Here is a 17244-nt window from a genome sequence, read left to right as displayed (position 1 = left end):
GTTTTCCACCGTAGAGTTATACAACCATTCCTCGCATTGCAAAAATTCTCATTCAAATTCACAAAAATGTTGGACGTAGCACTCGCCTCATCCCTGTTTGATGAGCAACTGCAGCTCAGGCAGGAGCCCGTGTCTGCCCAGGACTTCAGTACACTGCTGGAAAAACTTCCGCCCATGGACGCGCTCCCCTCCACCAATGCAGACGTTATCGACGCGGAGCTCCTCAATCAGTGCGCGGAGATTCTCAGCAACACAGCTGTCCCTGCCTTCTCCCCTGAATTCTCCATGGACGACATCCTAAACACGGACGTGCTAATGGAGGGGTTTTCCTCCGCTGACGAGCTCCTCAACGGTCTGCCGGAGCTCGACCTAGCCATGCTGACCGACGACTCCGCATCGACTGCGGACTCCGAATCCCCGGTGTCGTTCACGGCTGCCTCACCAGCCGGAAACTGGGTGGCCACCATTGACCCGACGCTGATCAAATGTGAGGAGCTTCAAGATCCTCAAATGGAGGAGTCGCCATCCCAACCCCTGCAACAGCAAGCTCATCCAATGAAGTTTGTGTTCTATAACCCCAACTCTGGATCCGACGACGAACATCAGGAGAGGCATACGCGCGCCCGCACTACTTCGCCCGTCCCCTCCTCTCCTGACAGCACCATCTCCTCCTCCTGCTCCTCCGGATCCACCCGTGGACTCTCCGAGCAGCCCATGCCCTGTCCCCACCCCGGCTGCACAAAGCAATTCACCCGGCACAACAGTTTGAAGGCCCATATCCGCTTGCACGCAAGCCCTCGTCCCTATGACTGCCCTATGTGCCGCCGTTCATTTTCTCGCAAGCACGACTTGCACCGCCACATTCGTGTGCACACCGGGGCGAAGCCGTATGAATGCCCTGCCTGCCACAAAGGATTTGCCCGCAGCGATGCTCTCCGAAGGCACTGGAGGCAGGAGGAATCGTGCGGTAAATCTCCATTAGTCGGAGATGTGAAGGGGCGCCGACGTCACTCCACCGTCCCTACCTAAGCAATGGAGGGGACGCAATCTCCCTTCTCTCCCTTGTAAATATCTAAAACTTTTTTTGTTGCTCATTGTATCATACCACTTTTTTTTTCCCACATAGTTTCCTCAAAATATTTTTCACATTAGCATATAGCGTGAGTTATCTGTATATATTTACTATAAATGTCCCCTCTATTTTGATTTCCCCTTTAACTTAAATACATACATTCATATATATATATAACTCCATTGTTTAATAAAGCACCCATACTGTGTTAATTCTAACTCAGTGCTTCTTTTGCAAGCCCCATTTCTGCAGCCACTCCCTTAATCCGTTCCATTCATATACACAGCAAGGATATTCACTTCCTTCGTAAAAATACTGTATGCACAGTTTGCACCGTCCACCTAGTTTTTCATAGAATTTTCTCGCATTCCTGTTTTCTTCAAATACCAGTACAATTAAATGCTCGCGAGGACATTTCTTAAAAGTCAGCTCCACGGCCTCATAAAAAAGGAGACGACCAAGGCCAATGCCTTGGTGTGACCCGCGTATGTAAAGCGTACGCACCTCGAGGGCTGTGGGATCAGCGGTTAGGTTTGGGTACGCGACCGATGGGCCAACACAGCAAAACCCGACAAGCTCATTGGAGTCAATCGCAAGCACGTGGGTAAAATTATCATCCCTCAGTAGCTGGGAGCGAAAAGCGATTCGCTCCGGGGAAAGAGGCGGGAGGTCCAGAATCTCATCTGGGACTATATTGCTGAGTATATAGCAGAGAAAATGAGGACAAAAGAATTGCTTAAGGGTTTACATGAGCAATTACCGGAATGCCTCGCGATGGCTAAGAAAGTTGAGTTCTACGATAGCCTCCACATCATTGGGGGTGGCCTGTCGGATAGTAATCTGTCTGGGTTCCATCAGAGATGAGCAGCTTCAATAGTGGAGCACCCTAAGAGTATCGAGAACAAAACATCGTGATATAATTTAATACTCTCGAGAAATAGGTTTGATTTCCATATCGGACGTGTAATTATGATTCATGTCCCCCAGCTGTCATATCAAAAAACACTGAGAAAATGCCACCTTCCCCATTATTTATTGAGACACCTAATATGTGGGTGCACGATGCATTAAGCAGGCTTTCAGACATCTGCCTCCTTGATTTATGACCATGGCAATCTTTAATTTAAATGCCCAATTTACTCATATATTAAAATCCCCTAAGGGGGGGGGGGGAGGGGAAATACTCCGAGCTGGTCACTACCGCTTTCGCTCGGCTTTAGTAAAGAGCCGGACCAGGGGGACAGGGGAAAGGAAGGATAAGTAGGAGAACTGACAATATAGTATCGAGGAGGAGGGAGCAAGGGGCGAATGTGAAACTCGCGCCTTTTACCCTCACTGCTAAAATCATAAAATTACTTCATGTTTTTCCTTTTTCCATTGTAAAAATATTTTCCCTCGGCAAACTTATCTTTCTGGATCAAACGAGCTCGTTAAGTATGCACAAAAGGCTTAACATCAAATACCTGCTTCTTGCCCTCTTCATCATTGTTGCCCTACACTTCCTCTTCTCCTCCTCGCCGGCCCCCGAGGTCCACCCCGAGCCAAACTTCTACCACCCGTCCTTTCCCGTGGATGACCTGGCTAACACAACGCGACGCGCGCGCGCAGCCTTTGTCGTTCTAGCGCGCAACTGGGATATCTATTCGATCCGGTACACAATGCAGCAGATGGAGGATAGATTTAATCGAAAGTATGGGTATCCATGGGTATTTCTGAACGACGAGGATTTCAGTGAAGACTTCAAAATATTCACAAGAGCAATCACAAAATCGCCGACCTACTACGGTAAATATAAGCTTTTGAGGTGGATATCCAGAGGATAGGTTCTAACATGACCCTTTGACATGATGCTCGACGGTAGGTACAATTCCGAAGGAGCACTGGAGTATCCCCTCTTGGATCGACGAAGAGAAGGCGAGAAAATCGCGTGAGGAGATGGAAAAAAACCATGTCGTCTACGGTGGAAGTTTATCGTACCGGCACATGTGCAGGTACGCTCGCTGACCCTCCCCCCCCCCTCTAGACAACATATCTACTCATCCCAACCTTGAATAGATTTGAGTCGGGCTTTTTCTTCCGCCATCCCCTTCTCCAGGATTACGACTACTACTGGCGCGTTGAGCCCTCTGTTCAGTTTTTCTGTGACTTAGACTTTGATCCTTTCCTCTACATGCAGGATCACGGCAAGAAATATGGTGGGGAAATGGAAAATTTAGGATGGGCTGAAGGGGTAGGACTAATCGAGAGAGAGGGGGCAACCCTTATCATGATTATTAGGATTCACCATAGCGGTCCACGAATTTGAGAATACCATCCCGACTCTCTGGCAAACGGTGAGGCGTTTCATCAACGAGCACCCCCACCTAATCCCAACCGAAAATGCCCAGAAGTTCATCACTGACGATGATGGCCAGACCTATAACCTATGCCACTTTTGGTCCAACTTTGAGATCGGAGACCTCCGATTTTGGCGTTCAGACGCGTATCTGAAATTCTTCGAGTATCTAGACAAGGCGGGCGGGTTCTTCTATGAAAGATGGGGCGACGCCCCGGTGCACTCGATCGCCGCCTCCCTGTTCCTCAAGAAGGAGGAGATCCATTTCTTTAATGAAATCGGATATAAGCATGATCCGTTCATGTGCGTACTCTAACTCTTTCCATTTCGTCCTTCGAAGGTCAAGACTCTGATCTCCTCTGCCCTACTCTGTTAATGAAATAGGCATTGTCCGACTGAAAGGGACCTTAACCTAAAATGCAGCTGCAATCCAAGTGAAAACTTCGGTAACCTAATCCACCTGACCCATTCTATTCCAGAACAGCCAATTCACAAGCTATTTTTTATTTGCCTTAGATATGCAAAGCTTTTCGTGCCTTCCGAAATGGTACGAGGTTATAGGAAAGCAAACCTGATTGTTAATACGAGACTATAATGCCTTTTCGATAAATGTATTTTGTATAAAAGTCGTTTTTTTATCTTACCCCCTCTCTGCTACTCTGCCCAAACCTAATCAAAAACTAAAGTTGAACAACGTAAATTTCCCTAAGCACTGATCGGAGATCGAAGCAAATAATTAACGGATCCGATAAGAATCTAATTATCACTTTGCCACCCCTTCATATTTTTGGGCGCATTTTGTTCTATCGAATTAGAATCTTCCATTGAAACGCGATCCTTTACTTATTCATCTAGTTTAGCTGCCATTCATCACAGCGCTTGCACAAATGGAATCCCAGGAGGCTAACAAAGTTGTCCTTGAATCTGCTGCTGGAGCTGCTCCTGTACACTCATTCGATCCGGATGCAAGCCCGGATAAAAAAGCCGCCCAGGCAGAGATGCATGCCCCTGCTGGTGCGGGTACTACCACTGGGGTTTTAGCGCATGGCGGCGTGGGGACGGAATTGGGAAGTCGCGATGCAGAGGTAGTGAAAAGAGTGTTAAATGCCAGTGCGGAAAAATGTAAACACAAATCGATAAAGATGGAGTCAAAGAAGAAAGAGAAAAAGCATGTAAAGAAAGGTCAGAAAATTGGATGGCGTTGTATGATGCCCACCGGGGATGATGTCAACAGCAAGGATGCTGGGGATAAGCGAGCTCTCTACAAGCAAAACATGTTGTCTCACTTGACAAGAGAGCTGTACTTTCTGGACGTGCTGGAAAACAGTGCCTACATATTAGTCGCGGTGCTGGCATCGCATTTTTTGGTGATCTATGGCGGAGGTATTCTAGCATGTTTTCTCATAGCTGCATTTTGTTGTAAGTGTTCCTCTATTCGATCGGATACTTTAAGGATGTCATTCGTTAGGCAAACACATTGACGGAATCTTCACTTAGTTGCGTACTATTCGGTGCATGTACAGAGATTGCGCCGAAATTTTCGTGATGAACTTTCACGAGAACTGTCTCGCCAGTCTCTCGAATCCGAGAGCGAGAGCGCCGACTGGCTGAACGCTTTCCTGGATCGATTTTGGCTGATATACGAGCCCGTCCTCAGCGGCATTGTTGTCTCCATTGTGGATCAGATCCTGGCGGACTCAGCCCCGGGATTTATCGACTCACTGAGGCTCTCCACGTTTACCCTAGGGACGACCGCCCCTCGGATCGAAGCGGTCAAGACCTATCCCCACACCAATCTAAATGAAGTGGTAAGATTCTCTTGGAACTCTAGCGCGAGCATTCTCCTTATCTGCATCGAAATGACGCAATCACTTTAATAATTGGTAGCTGATGGACTGGAAAGTCGTGTTTACATCCAGGGAAGACGGCTCGCTCGACCACGGGCAGCACCAAAAAGTACCTCCTAAAATCGTGCTCAATGTCCGGGTGGGCAAGGGCGTAGTCGGGGCAGGGATGCCTATTCTTGTGGAGGACATTTCATTCCGCGGCAACGCCAAGGTCAAGCTGAGTTTCACGGGGGCATTTCCTCACATAAAGACTTTCTCGCTCAGCTTTGACGAGCGGCCCAAAATTGACTTCAAGTTGAAGCCGATTGGGGGCGAGACGTTCGGGTTTGATGTGGCGAACATGCCCGGGCTGGCCAGCTTCATAGATCACCAGATGCACGCTACGCTTGGACCAATGATGTATTCACCCAATGTCTTCACCCTCGACATCGAATCTATACTAAACCCTTCCCATGATACTACACGAGGGGTCCTACAGGTCACCCTGCGCAACTGCCATCGGCTCAAAAATATGGAGTTGTTTGGCAAATCCGATCCATACGTGAAGTTTATGCTGGGGGGGCAGGAGGTGTGGCGGAGCGAGACGAAAAAGGATACCACCAACCCGTTCTGGAACGAGACCCAATTTTTCCTTATGGCGTCCCTGGGGGGTCGGATGAGCTTAGAGGTGTGGGACAAAAACCCCGGCAAAGATGTGCGTATTGGGACCAGCGAAGTAGATTTATCGGGTTTAGAGGGGTTGGGATTGCGGGCACTGTAAGTATTATCTTCCACGTTGCTGACCTCCATTTTCGTTGAGGAGAAAAGGCCTCCCGTTTCCCAGTATCACTGGCTATTTTATTTCATTTAATCTCGTAATAACATTTCCATCCGATTATTGGATAGCAATCTGCCTGTGGAAAAGGAGGGAAAACAGTACGGCGACCTCCTTATCGATCTTGGGTATTTCCCTGTTTTCCAGCCGCGAGAGCTAGAGAACGGCGAGATAGAGCCGACCCCGCCCTCCAATACGGGCATCTTCCGGCTGACATTACACCAGGCGAAAGGCCTCTCGCGGGCCTACAACACATATGCAGTTATGCGTGTGAATGGGACGGAGGTCTCGCGAACCAAACCACGCAAACACACAATGGCACCCTCGTGGGAGCACACACACGAAATGCTAATACTCGACAGAGAACGAGCCCTTGTGAGCGTTACGCTGATGGACGAAGGGATCATGGAGGACGAGGTGATTGGCCAATGGACTTGCGGCTTAGACGAGTTTCTGGACCAGGTTGAGAGGGAAAACGAGGAGGAAAATGTGCAGGAGAAGGGGTGGCTAGGAATTGGGGAGGGGGTGAGGGGAAAGATCCGAGTGAGCTCAAAATGGCGACCGGTATTTATTGTGAACGGAGAGAAGTATCTGCAGCCCCAGGCAGCTAAAGTGGAAAACATGCCAAATTCCCAAGCAAAAGAGGAGAATGCAGAGGAAGAAACGCCGATCGCGTCCAGAGATTTTGCGGCAGCCCAAGCCGTCAAAGCCCTTCCCCCCACTCCACCCGCTAAAGATGCGGGTGCCGCCGCTAGTAATGCGCAAGCATCCGACCTTACTCCTCCTGCCACTTCCCCTCCAGCGGAATCCACACCCACATTTCAATCAAGTCCTCCCACCAAGGCCCCTACTGCTACCCCAACCACGAACGGTACACTTCATAAAACCGCCGCGCCATCGCCACCAACGCTGAGGGGTAAAAAGTTAATCGTGACGCTTGCAGAGGCGAAAGATTTGATAGGTGCCGACAAAAACGGGTCCTCGGACCCATACGTGAAGGCCTATGTCGGTGGCAAGCAAGTGTATAAGACGAAATACCTAAAAAAAACACTCACACCTCACTGGTATATACAGATATATCTCTAAGTATTTTCGATATTGCAACTAACTAGCAATTTCTTCAGGGACGAAACATTCGACCTCCAAATGCAAGAGGATACATCCCTGGCACTCCATGTGCTGGACCACAACACGCTCGGGAGTGATGACCCCCTTGGGAAATGCGAGATAAATATACAGGAGTTAGTGTCAAACTCGGACCAGCGAGCGGATATATGGGTACCGCTTCGAGACGGAGCTGAGGGAAAAGTGAGAGTGAAGGTCGAGGTACGGTAAATTAGGAGCGGATGCAACACGGAAACAAGGACATCGGAGGGATAATCCAGTTTTACAAGAGGGAACCAGGCTGTTCCCATTGGAAAACTCTATTTATCTATTTATATTGTGTGAATATATGCATGTTGTGCGAATATATATTATGTGTAATTCTATATTTGGTCCTATTTCAAAGCAATGCATTTGTTAACTTTTGGGTCCCACCAACTGGACCTGGTAAGCTCCTCTGCTCGCACTTTTCATGTTCGATTCGTTTGTACAGTTGATATGCTACATACGGTTGCAAAAAACGGAGGGGGCCAGCCAAGGCGTTTCTAAAGTGAACATGAAAAAAGCTTCCAAAATTTATCCAGCCCATTTTGCATTTCATAAGATTTAATTATTCAATATCATCTGAGAAACTAGTGGTGATCTATATGCACTGGCCAAACTTCGGCACAGTACCGCTGTATTAACTCTATGAATACAGAGTTATCAAACCAAGAATCTACCTGTTGGCTGAGGTACAAAATAGCCATGGGCCTCTGGAGGCCGGAAATATACCGAATAATTTAAGTAGGCAGTAGGAAGGGTAGATTGCTTCGATGGATATGCCATTCAATTGAGTGAGATTCTTCCTGGGGATCTAGCGCCATTCTGTGCTAGAGCCGGACATCGACAAACGCATCATTCGCTCCGAATTCTGCGATAATGAGGGGTTGAGCCTAGTGCCACTACCAATGCCCATTTAGCCTATTGGTTTATCCTTCATAACCCTCGGCCAAATGGGTGACAGAAGTAGAGTTGGAAACGAGGAACTATCCAGGACAAGCACCACCAAAACATCAGCCTCAAGCTAATATTATTTAAGGATGGTTAATGTGTGGCTCGACAGGAGGGGGCGCATATGCGACAGAATATGATAGGACGAAAATATTGTAGTGGCTGCAGTAAACCCAGCAGGAGGGTAGGGAGTGATGAAGGGGATTTAAAAATAGAGCTTGGAAGGTCAGCATGGTGGTGAAATGGTAAACGAAAGAAGGAGTCTTGATTGAATGCTGGATGGGTTCGAGTAGCAGTATAACTTGGACTTGTCAGTGCATTTTCGTCGTTTAGAGGGGAGATATGTGATAAGAACATAGACGAGGAGCGACCCAAGCCCAGACATGGTTAAAAGCCTTATCCAATGATTCATTTCTCGACCCAAAATCTACGCTGGTCATAACAAAACACTGAGCCAAAAGGAATCAAAGTTAGACCAAAGGTATTGGCGCATTACAAAGACGGCTTGTAAGAGGCTGTCCTTGCAACACAGCAAAATATTTCATAGTATTTATTAAGCAGTTGTACAGTAAATCTCTTTTTGGGAACACCTAACAAGGGGCTGAATTGGAAAAGTGGCAAGTGGCAACAATACATCGTTTAAGGAATGACGCGAAAAAGAATTTTAGCTCTTACTTGCTCCTATTCGGTCTGATGTGATAAGCCGTTGGACGGTCAGTTGATTTATCTAGAAGTAGAAGTCTGGATGATCTAGCTCAAACATGCTGAAGCAATGGGGTGTATTGCCAAACTCGAAGAATTCCAGACACAAGCACGAAGTCGTTTGAAAAGCGAATTGGCTCGAGCGAAACTTCAGGACGTACGCAGCCGAGTCGGATTCTGTCCCAATGCTATAGCCCATGGCTTTCGTAACGCCGAAGATGTGATGTGTGCTGTCATCCTTGTCGGCGCGACTCCGCCCCCTAACCGGTTCAGCAAGTCTTGCCAAGCCACTTATGCCTTGTTTGCTGACCTTATCGATTTGCTAATCATAGGGACTTCATTGGCGGGGGGGTTTGCGTCTTGGCAGCGAATGGCAGTTGCACAGGGCCCTCGATCAATCGAATTCTAACCTAGAGGAGCCCCTTCGGCCAGGTTTGACAAGCTGCAGTAGCGCCCAAGTCGCAGATGCAGGCCGGACAAGAGGAGAGAGGAGGGGGAGGAGGAGAGAGGGGCGGCCAGCAGCGCCTAATCTCCATTCTTGCTAATCGATTCGCCCGCCTGCCGTTGGTGAGGGGGAAAAAAGCCACCCGTTAAACCTGTTGTGTCACGTCTGCCGCATTGCATCCCCTTTTTCCTTTCCCCTGTCTGTTCCGAATTATTTTTAATTAATTTCATAATTTTTTTGTCGCTGTTTGGAGATTCTTTTCTCAGCTTTCGTTGTCCAAGAATTCCAGAATCCGCGCAACCCATTTCCACAAAGCTCCATTAGACTGACTCTCCTTCATCTTCTCCTTCACCGCCATTGACCTTGCTCTTATCTCTGCCCGGATTCCATCCACCCCCCCCCCCCATCCAGTCGGCATTCGCCTTGTTAGAAAATGTCTCCTCATTTCAGGCGCAGAAACACCACATCCCAGCTGAACATCATGGTGTGCGGCCCTAGTGGAGTGGGCAAAACCTCCTTCATCCGGTCCTTTTGCCAGACGCTTTGTCTAGCGCGCGGAACATCCTCCGTCTCATCCACCAATTCCACAACAAGCAGCACCACCGCATCCACCGCCACCAATCCCAGTGCATCCGAGCACAGCATTGATGCAACCAAGCTAGAGCACCTGATGGAGTGGAATGAGGATCCCGCCCCCACCGTCGAATTTGTTGCCACAGGCTACGACATCTTGGAGGAGAGAGAGAGAATCCACATTCGATTTATTGACACTCCCGGGTTGGTCATGGATTGGCGCCTCGAACACCAAGTGGTGGATTTGGTGCGGTATGTGGAGACGCAATTCGACATTACCCTTGCCGAGGTACATCTTGATGTTCCTTTTTTCTCTGTAACGCAATGGAGCGTTGCAATGGGTCCCAGCTTCTAACCATTCGTTGTACTGTGTCATTTTCATTAGGAAACCAAAATTAGACGCAATCCCAAAGCATTCGACACCCAAATCCACACCTGCCTCTACTTCATCGATCCCCAAAACCGTGGACTCACCGAGAATGACATCCGTGCAATTCGATGGATTGGGAAACGCACCAATGTCATGGTGGTGATCGCCAAATCGGACACGCTTACCCTCTCACAGGCAAACGCTATCAAGCGGCGCGTGCGGGCGGATATCCAGCGACTACGCCTCCCTGTCTTCAAGTTCCATGCTGAGGAGGCCGAGCTGCTTTATATGGCCTCGAGGAAGCCCGGCGGTGCAGTTGGCGAGCAGGTTCCCGACGTGGAGCACCGGCGACGGGACATGGAGGATTTAGACGAGGACATGGATTCCGAGCTGGACGAGGAGAATCGGGAGCTCCAGCGCCTGTGCCCCTTCACGGTCTTTTCGGCCGAGACGGGCGGGATGCTTGGCCGCCAATACCCATGGGGCTTCATCAGCTGCCTCGAGCCTAGCCACTGCGATCTCTCGGTGCTGCGCTCCGTCCTTCTCTCCTCGCACCGCCAGGACCTCAAACTCAAAACCCAGCGCGCCTACTACGAGAGGTATCGCACCGAGAGACTGCTTGCCCGCAAAGCTTCCCTTGGGCTGTCCAAGGAGGAGCGGCAGCGCCTAATCGAAAATCTAGCGTCCGTATAGCGCGGCACCCTCACCCCCCCCTAATCCACGTCAAAAGTAGTCAATCCCCCCCATAATGGATCTTAGCAACTCTATTCTTATTGTTATCATTCTTCAACGACACTGGCGACCCCCTCCCAATCCCTTGCTTGTTATTGTTTTCGTATGCAAGTGCCTTTGACAGGCTTCCCACCGTCATTAGTTATACTTTCCCTCTTATCTTTATTTGTGTTTATCTATTTGGATAGCTGTTTTATCCATGTGTGTGGAATATTTCAATTTTTATTACCGATGTGATTTTATGCAGCATGATATACACCCTCTCCCCTCCCCTCCCCTCCCCTCCCTTCCCCTCCTTGGCGTGCCTCCCCTCCTTCCCCCCTTCTCCTCTCCTTTCCTTCTCCACCCTCCCTCAGTTGTCATTGGTGGTATATCAAATAAAAATATATTAAGTAAGATAAAATAACAGTGCAGCTCTTCTATGCCCTTCGAGTCGCTGTGCCTTTTTACTTTTCCGAATCCAAACAAAAAACGCGTCAAAAGCAGAAGATAATAAAAACGAGGCAAAAGTACAATCGGGAGGAGGAAAACAAGCAATATGAACAATAAGAACGTCACCAAAACAAAGTGGATGGGAAGGGGAAGTGCCGGCTATCGCCGTGGCTTGAACAGCAGCACGATGATCAGCCCGATGATTAGGAGGATCAGCAGCAGCATGATCTGCCGCTTCCGTGCTCGCTTCTGGTATAGTGCGCCCTACAAGTCCAAGCAGGATGAGCAAGCGATGCTATGCAAAAGAGGGGATGCGGATCCGAATTACCTGATCGAGTTCCTTCGATGCTTCCTTGACATGGGTAGACACCATCTCCACATTGTAGTCGATTCGGTCGAGCAATGTCCCCTGATCGATGACCATGGTCTGCAGCTCCCGGAAGATTTCTGCCACCTCCGAGATCGATTTTGCAATCTGCTCGATTTCGTGCGACCGCTGGGTGATGGCTTGATTGGAGGATTCCACCAGCTCAAGCTGAGACTGTGTGAACCCATCCTCATGCCCCTCCTCGTCTTCCAGAAGCATCTCGGAGGTGTCGCCCCCAGATTCTGTGAAGCTAAGGTAGTCCTTATTGCGGGAGACCCGTCCACGCATACGCTGCATGTAGGCCGACTGCTTCTTGCGGAAGCGTGAGGAGACATCCTGGAGCCGGGAAGCTAGTGCCATCTGAACATTGCGGGCAAGGGCGTCCTCATTGGCCGATGCGCCTGGTACAGATCGGGCCTCCTGGAAAATCCGCTTAATTTTGTTCTGGGTCGTGTGAAATTGCTGAGGGAAAATATATAGGGTTTTAACAATGAGAGACTAGCCCAGAAAGTGTGGTCGATAAAAAGCAAGGCTCTTACCCTTGTGATGGCATCGGTGAGGCGCTCAATGGCAATCTCATCGGATGTACTGTCATCGAAGCCTGGTAATAAATGCTTTGCATGCATCTGGTCAAGCTGGGTAACTATCCATCGCACACATACGATCAGATTCCGACCCATCCAAGCGATCTGGTTTAGAGGGGGGAAAAAGAACTGCTACTCACTATCACTTTCAATTCCCTTGATATCATCGTTGACCTCGTCGACAATGTCCACCCACCGCGGCGGCAGAATCGAGAGCTCTATTACATGATCGCTGCTCTCCATGAGCCCCGCCTGTTCTTCAAGCGAGACCGTGCTAGCGTTTGGGGCTGTAACATGGGTACTCTTCGTTGGCCGAGAGAGGGAGTTGCGGTACTGGAGGAATAGAATGGTGCGATTTCTTGTTGCCATGGTCTCATTGAATGTACAGTTAATAAGGGATTAGCGAGGCCATAGACGCGTTGAAAACCAATTGGCCTGGATTGTGGCTTGGCGCTCAAGAATTTCATTATAATGAGCGAAGACGAGAGGTTTGGCATTAGGCAACCTCCCCCGTTCAAGACACCCAGAAGGAGGGGGAGATTCGAGCGAGGCTTATTTGGAGCAAAAAGGTCTAGAGCATTGCACACGCCAAGTGTTGAAGCATGCTTCTAAGGAATAGCACACGATACTTGCGCCCAGTAGCCGCTGGGTTTTCTGAGATTTCAATAGGCAAATTTTCGTGGTTTAGAAGAGGCCCTCCTTTGGAGCTTTTGTGCACACAAGTGTCTTGACATCATTTGCCCTATTAAACTAAGAGGATCAAAATAAAGTACGAAAAACATCTATTTAGCAAGAAAACCCATTGCAGTAATATATGGGCATCCATCCCTCGAGGGTTGAATTTTGGTTTTAAACAAAAGAGAAATGGGGGCAAGGCGTGGGGGAGTGGGGAGGGCAACAGGGTGGCAGTGAATCAACAAAGGGCTTGAGAAAACCCGAGCCATGAAATATTACAACAGGTTGTATGTGCGGGTCTGAGTGCAAAAAAAAAAAAAATCTAAACGGCAATTCGCACCTCGTCTCCGGCGTCCTCCCCCACTTTGGCGGTCCGTTTGGTGAAGTAGGCCGAGCCCTTGGCCATGTTCGAAGAGGTGCGCGAGATCGGATCCGTCAGATAAAAGTCCTCGATGACCGGCCGAAACGCGATGTCCTCTGCCTTCACCCCCTCCTTCACCAGCGATTTCACGGCCAGCTCGGCGACCGCGCTCGGCTCCACTACGCCGTAGTGCACCAAGTGCGGTGCAATCTCTCCCATCCGCTCACGCAAGCTGTAGATGTCGTCGTAGGGAAGCGTCGCTCCCACCACCTCAGAGAATGCTCTAATTATTTTCCAATCCTCGCGGGAGGCTCCTGGAGGCGACACTGCCGCTCTGGTCAGCTGGGTGCGCCCCTCCGTGTTGACGTAGGTTGCATTCTTCTCGGTGTAAGCGGTGCCGGGAAAGATCAGGTCGGCATACTGTGCCCCAGTATCGCCATGGTGGCCTTGGTACACAACAAAGGCCTCCTTCGGTAGCTCCTTGCCGGATATCTCGTCCGCATTCAGCAGATACACAAATTTGGCGTCCACACCCTCCGCCTCCTTCGAGGCGACAAAGCCCAGGTCATAGGCACCCGTGCGCGCCGCGGCTCGCTGGAACACATTAAATCCTCGCCAGTCATCCCGAATGAAGCGTGCTCGATGCTTATCGACGTACTCCGCAAGCCTCGAGAGGACATAGGGGGCGTCCGGGGTCTCCATCACGCCGCTCCCCACGATGATCATCGGATGGGTCGCCTCCGCCAGTCGCTTGGAAAATGGATGCTGACCCCCCTCAAGCACCTCCTCCACGGCTCGGCTGCGCTCCCCAACATGGGCGTACTCGTAGGTCAAGTCGACGGGGGTCCCCACCAGGGCCAAGTCGGCGCCGGTGTGCAGGTATCCTTTACGAAGGCGCGCATTCAGAATGGGACCCTCGTGGCGAGGGTTGGTTCCCACCAGCAGCACCGCGTCCGCATCCTCGACTCGCGCGAGCGTGGTGCTCAGGGTGTAGTTGCTACGGAAATCGACGCCATGGGCGGGGGGCTTGTCCCCGAGCGGCTGATCGAGGGCCAAGTTTTCCGAGCCGAGGCGATTCAGCAGATCCTTCAGCGCAAGCATGCTCTCCACATCGGCCAGATGCCCCGCGATTGCCTTGATTTCGTTGCCCTTGGCGGCATGGGCCTTCTCCGCCGCGAGCTGGAGGGCCTGCTCCCAACTCACTGGCACAAACTGGCCGCCTTGCCGAGCAAGGGGCATGTTGAGGCGCTGCCGCTTCAGGCCATCGTAGGCGAACCGCGTCTTGTCCGAGATCCACTCCTCGTTCAGCTCGTCGTTCAGGCGGGGGACCACCCGCATAACCTCCACACCGCGAGAGTCCACCCGGATATTGCTCCCGATCGCGTCCATCACATCCACCGTCTCGGTCTTGTTCAGCTCCCAGGGTCGAGAGGTGAATGCATAGGGCTTGGAGGTCAACGCGCCCACCGGGCAAAGGTCGATGATGTTCCCGCTCATCTCCGAGTCAATGGCTTGTTCCACGTAGGTTCCGATCTGCATGTCGTTTCCGCGGCCGCTCGTCCCCAATTCGGTCGCGCCCGCCACCTCATTCGCAAAGCGCACACAGCGGGTGCAGTGGATGCAGCGCGTCATCACCGTCTTCACAAATGGCCCAAAGTCCTTCTCCTCCACGGCGCGCTTCCCGACGATTTCGCGGAACCTTCCCCGATCGGACCCATAGCGCACAGACTGATCCTGCAGATCGCATTCCCCGCCCTGGTCACAGATAGGACAGTCAAGCGGATGATTTGCCAGCAGAAATTCCATCACTCCCTCCCGTGCGCGATGGACCAGCGGGGTGTCGGTCTTGATCTTCATGCCAGGCATCACCGGAAATGCACAAGATGCGACGGGCTTGGGGGATTTCTCGACTTCTACAAGACACATACGACAATTGCCGGCCACGGAGAGTCTCTCTTAAAATGTCAAATAGAAGGAGCAACATCAACTACCATCCATGTACAATGCCGAAGGAAAAAAAAACTTGCCATGATAACAAAATCTCGGGATGGGCACTCCGGCTTTTTCGCAGGCCTGGATAACTGCAGCACCTTGCTCAATTTTGACCGACTTCCCATCAACAAAAACCTCCACCTCTTCGGCCTTTGAGAACGAGACATGCCGGCGTGAGACTGCGATGCCATATAGAGGCAGAGAGGCGAAAATTCATGTGAGGATATGGGAAATCCGGGGTCAACCTGGCCGAATAGGTCTTCTTACCGTAAAGCTTTCTTATTGCATTGGGTGCTCGAACAAGGACTGTTTTGGCTCGCAACATTTTCCAGTATGCTTGCGGCTGTCGACGAGAGTGAAAAAAAAAAAAAGGAAACGTGACTGGAAAGGCGGCTTCTATATTAGCGGGGATGGATAAGGAAGTTTGGCCAAAGTGCGATTAGGGTTCGGGGAGGGGTGGCTTAGTGTCTCTTTTGGAGCATTTTGATGGGGGAGCCTGGATGAGCGCTAGGACATAAAAGACAAACTTAAATTGCAATAGACATTCTTATTGTTGGTTATGAAGAAAACGGACATGATATGTACTATATTCAGGAAAGAAAAAGACATTTAAATATAGAAATGGAAGTAAAGAGTAAAAGTTGTGAACAAGAACATATTAAAACAAAACGAAAGAACAGTTATGTAGGTGAAGGCTCTTCCAAGAAGGAGAAGCAACAAAAAAAATAATAAAACAGAAGCTCACAGCACAGCACTCACGACAGGTATTACGTATATTGGTGCAGTTTTTTCCCTTCAGAACTACTTGAGGACCCGCTGGAGGAGGGGGGCGACGGCCGCCGCTCGTCGCCCCTCCTGCAGTATATCGCACGCGAGTACGACGGCCGCCTCGAGTAATAGGCGGGAAAGCCGTAGTTTTGTAAGGAGCTCGGGGGGGTTATAGTTTTTACGGACAGCGGCTGGGGGAATGCGGAGGAGGGTTGAGAGTAGGAATTGGAGGGGAAGAGCGGGGGATCGTCGTAGGAGCATGGTAACGAAGGGCTCAGGGCTGCTGGGGATGTGCGCGGGGGGGAGGAGGCAAAGGGCAGGGTGTTGATTGGGGAGGGGACGAGGTCATTGCGTCTGCATTGGTCATTACAGTAGCTGCTCCCATTCTAGCATTGGGGAAGGATTAGGGCGGGCGGATGGGCAGAGCGCGGCATGGCAACCTACCTTAGTCTTCCGGAAGCAGGTCAAGCACCAGTCCAGATCGAGTTCCATTCCGGTTGCGAGGGGATTCTGGCTAGTCGGAGCAAAACATGAGGCAGCAAGGAGAGGCCGAAATGTGGAGAAGAGAAATCAAGGATTTGGAGCCGCACAAAAAAGTGGGGAGGAGGGGAAATGAAAAGTCGGCCAGTTTAGAGTTCTTGAATGAATTAGTTCAAAACGGGCCTCTGCGATTGGGCGCTGCCACTCGATCATTTCACAACAGTGGTGATGCAATGCAATCTGCAAGGCGCACGAACTGTTCCACTTTGAGCAAAAAACACTCCAGCAGCTCAGCGACATGGTCGATGACCTCTGTGCAATGGCAATGACGACACAGCAGCGCACGCAAGCAGCCCTCCCTTCCGCCGTCAAATGTGTTCTGAAGTCCGCGGAACAGCGGGCTCTAGCGCTCTCTCCACACCCAGCCCTGCCATTTCCCGGATAGTCGCCTTGCTTGCCAGTAATTTCCCCGCATGTAGCTTGCCGTGCTGTTGTTATTCTTCCCCCCCTCCCCCTCTCCGCCCTCTGTTTCCTGGGCTTCTTGCGGGCCAACCTGCCCCGCCCTTGTCCAAACTTCCTCCCCCCCCCCCCCGCGACC

At 50.5% G+C, this 17244-nt stretch overlaps 8 protein-coding genes across 8 annotated transcripts; 4 read left to right on the top strand and 4 right to left on the bottom strand.

Annotated features, from left to right (window-relative positions):
* Nucleotides 1-66: 66 nt before the first annotated feature.
* Nucleotides 67-1029, top strand: VTP21DRAFT_3695 (uncharacterized protein; the record flags this gene model as incomplete). The annotated part of the gene is made up of 1 exon (XM_069394025.1): nucleotides 67-1029. One exon carries the CDS (start codon nucleotides 67-69, stop codon nucleotides 1027-1029), a length of 963 nt encoding a protein of 320 aa, XP_069249133.1.
* Nucleotides 1030-1291: 262 nt separating this feature from the next.
* Nucleotides 1292-1927, bottom strand: VTP21DRAFT_3694 (uncharacterized protein; the record flags this gene model as incomplete). The annotated part of the gene is made up of 2 exons (XM_069394024.1): nucleotides 1292-1769; nucleotides 1833-1927. The coding sequence occupies 2 exons, from the start codon at nucleotides 1925-1927 to the stop codon at nucleotides 1292-1294; spliced, it is 573 nt and encodes a 190-aa protein (XP_069249132.1).
* Nucleotides 1928-2508: 581 nt separating this feature from the next.
* VTP21DRAFT_3693 (uncharacterized protein) lies at nucleotides 2509-7403 on the top strand (the record flags this gene model as incomplete). Its single annotated transcript, XM_069394023.1, has 11 exons — nucleotides 2509-2857; nucleotides 2934-3063; nucleotides 3128-3267; nucleotides 3350-3710; nucleotides 3792-3853; nucleotides 3924-3961; nucleotides 4268-4790; nucleotides 4905-5215; nucleotides 5295-6010; nucleotides 6140-7132; nucleotides 7193-7403. 11 exons carry the CDS (start codon nucleotides 2509-2511, stop codon nucleotides 7401-7403), a joined length of 3834 nt encoding a protein of 1277 aa, XP_069249131.1.
* Nucleotides 7404-8937: 1534 nt separating this feature from the next.
* On the top strand, nucleotides 8938-9276 carry VTP21DRAFT_3692 (uncharacterized protein; the record flags this gene model as incomplete). The annotated part of the gene is made up of 1 exon (XM_069394022.1): nucleotides 8938-9276. One exon carries the CDS (start codon nucleotides 8938-8940, stop codon nucleotides 9274-9276), a length of 339 nt encoding a protein of 112 aa, XP_069249130.1.
* Nucleotides 9277-9745: 469 nt separating this feature from the next.
* On the top strand, nucleotides 9746-10948 carry VTP21DRAFT_3691 (uncharacterized protein; the record flags this gene model as incomplete). Its single annotated transcript, XM_069394021.1, has 2 exons — nucleotides 9746-10174; nucleotides 10271-10948. 2 exons carry the CDS (start codon nucleotides 9746-9748, stop codon nucleotides 10946-10948), a joined length of 1107 nt encoding a protein of 368 aa, XP_069249129.1.
* Nucleotides 10949-11578: 630 nt separating this feature from the next.
* VTP21DRAFT_3690 (uncharacterized protein) lies at nucleotides 11579-12739 on the bottom strand (the record flags this gene model as incomplete). The annotated part of the gene is made up of 4 exons (XM_069394020.1): nucleotides 11579-11683; nucleotides 11748-12248; nucleotides 12326-12429; nucleotides 12511-12739. 4 exons carry the CDS (start codon nucleotides 12737-12739, stop codon nucleotides 11579-11581), a joined length of 939 nt encoding a protein of 312 aa, XP_069249128.1.
* Nucleotides 12740-13367: 628 nt separating this feature from the next.
* On the bottom strand, nucleotides 13368-15723 carry VTP21DRAFT_3689 (uncharacterized protein; the record flags this gene model as incomplete). The annotated part of the gene is made up of 3 exons (XM_069394018.1): nucleotides 13368-15361; nucleotides 15434-15577; nucleotides 15666-15723. 3 exons carry the CDS (start codon nucleotides 15721-15723, stop codon nucleotides 13368-13370), a joined length of 2196 nt encoding a protein of 731 aa, XP_069249127.1.
* Nucleotides 15724-16165: 442 nt separating this feature from the next.
* VTP21DRAFT_3688 (uncharacterized protein) lies at nucleotides 16166-16658 on the bottom strand (the record flags this gene model as incomplete). The annotated part of the gene is made up of 2 exons (XM_069394017.1): nucleotides 16166-16552; nucleotides 16611-16658. 2 exons carry the CDS (start codon nucleotides 16656-16658, stop codon nucleotides 16166-16168), a joined length of 435 nt encoding a protein of 144 aa, XP_069249126.1.
* Between the last annotated feature and the right edge of the window lie 586 nt (nucleotides 16659-17244).

This window comes from Calcarisporiella thermophila, assembly GCF_041956535.1.
Source record: "Calcarisporiella thermophila strain CBS 279.70 unplaced genomic scaffold VTP21scaffold_18, whole genome shotgun sequence".
Taxonomy (NCBI): Eukaryota; Fungi; Calcarisporiellomycota; class Calcarisporiellomycetes; order Calcarisporiellales; family Calcarisporiellaceae; genus Calcarisporiella; species Calcarisporiella thermophila.
This window is presented reverse-complemented; position numbering and strand designations above follow the sequence as displayed.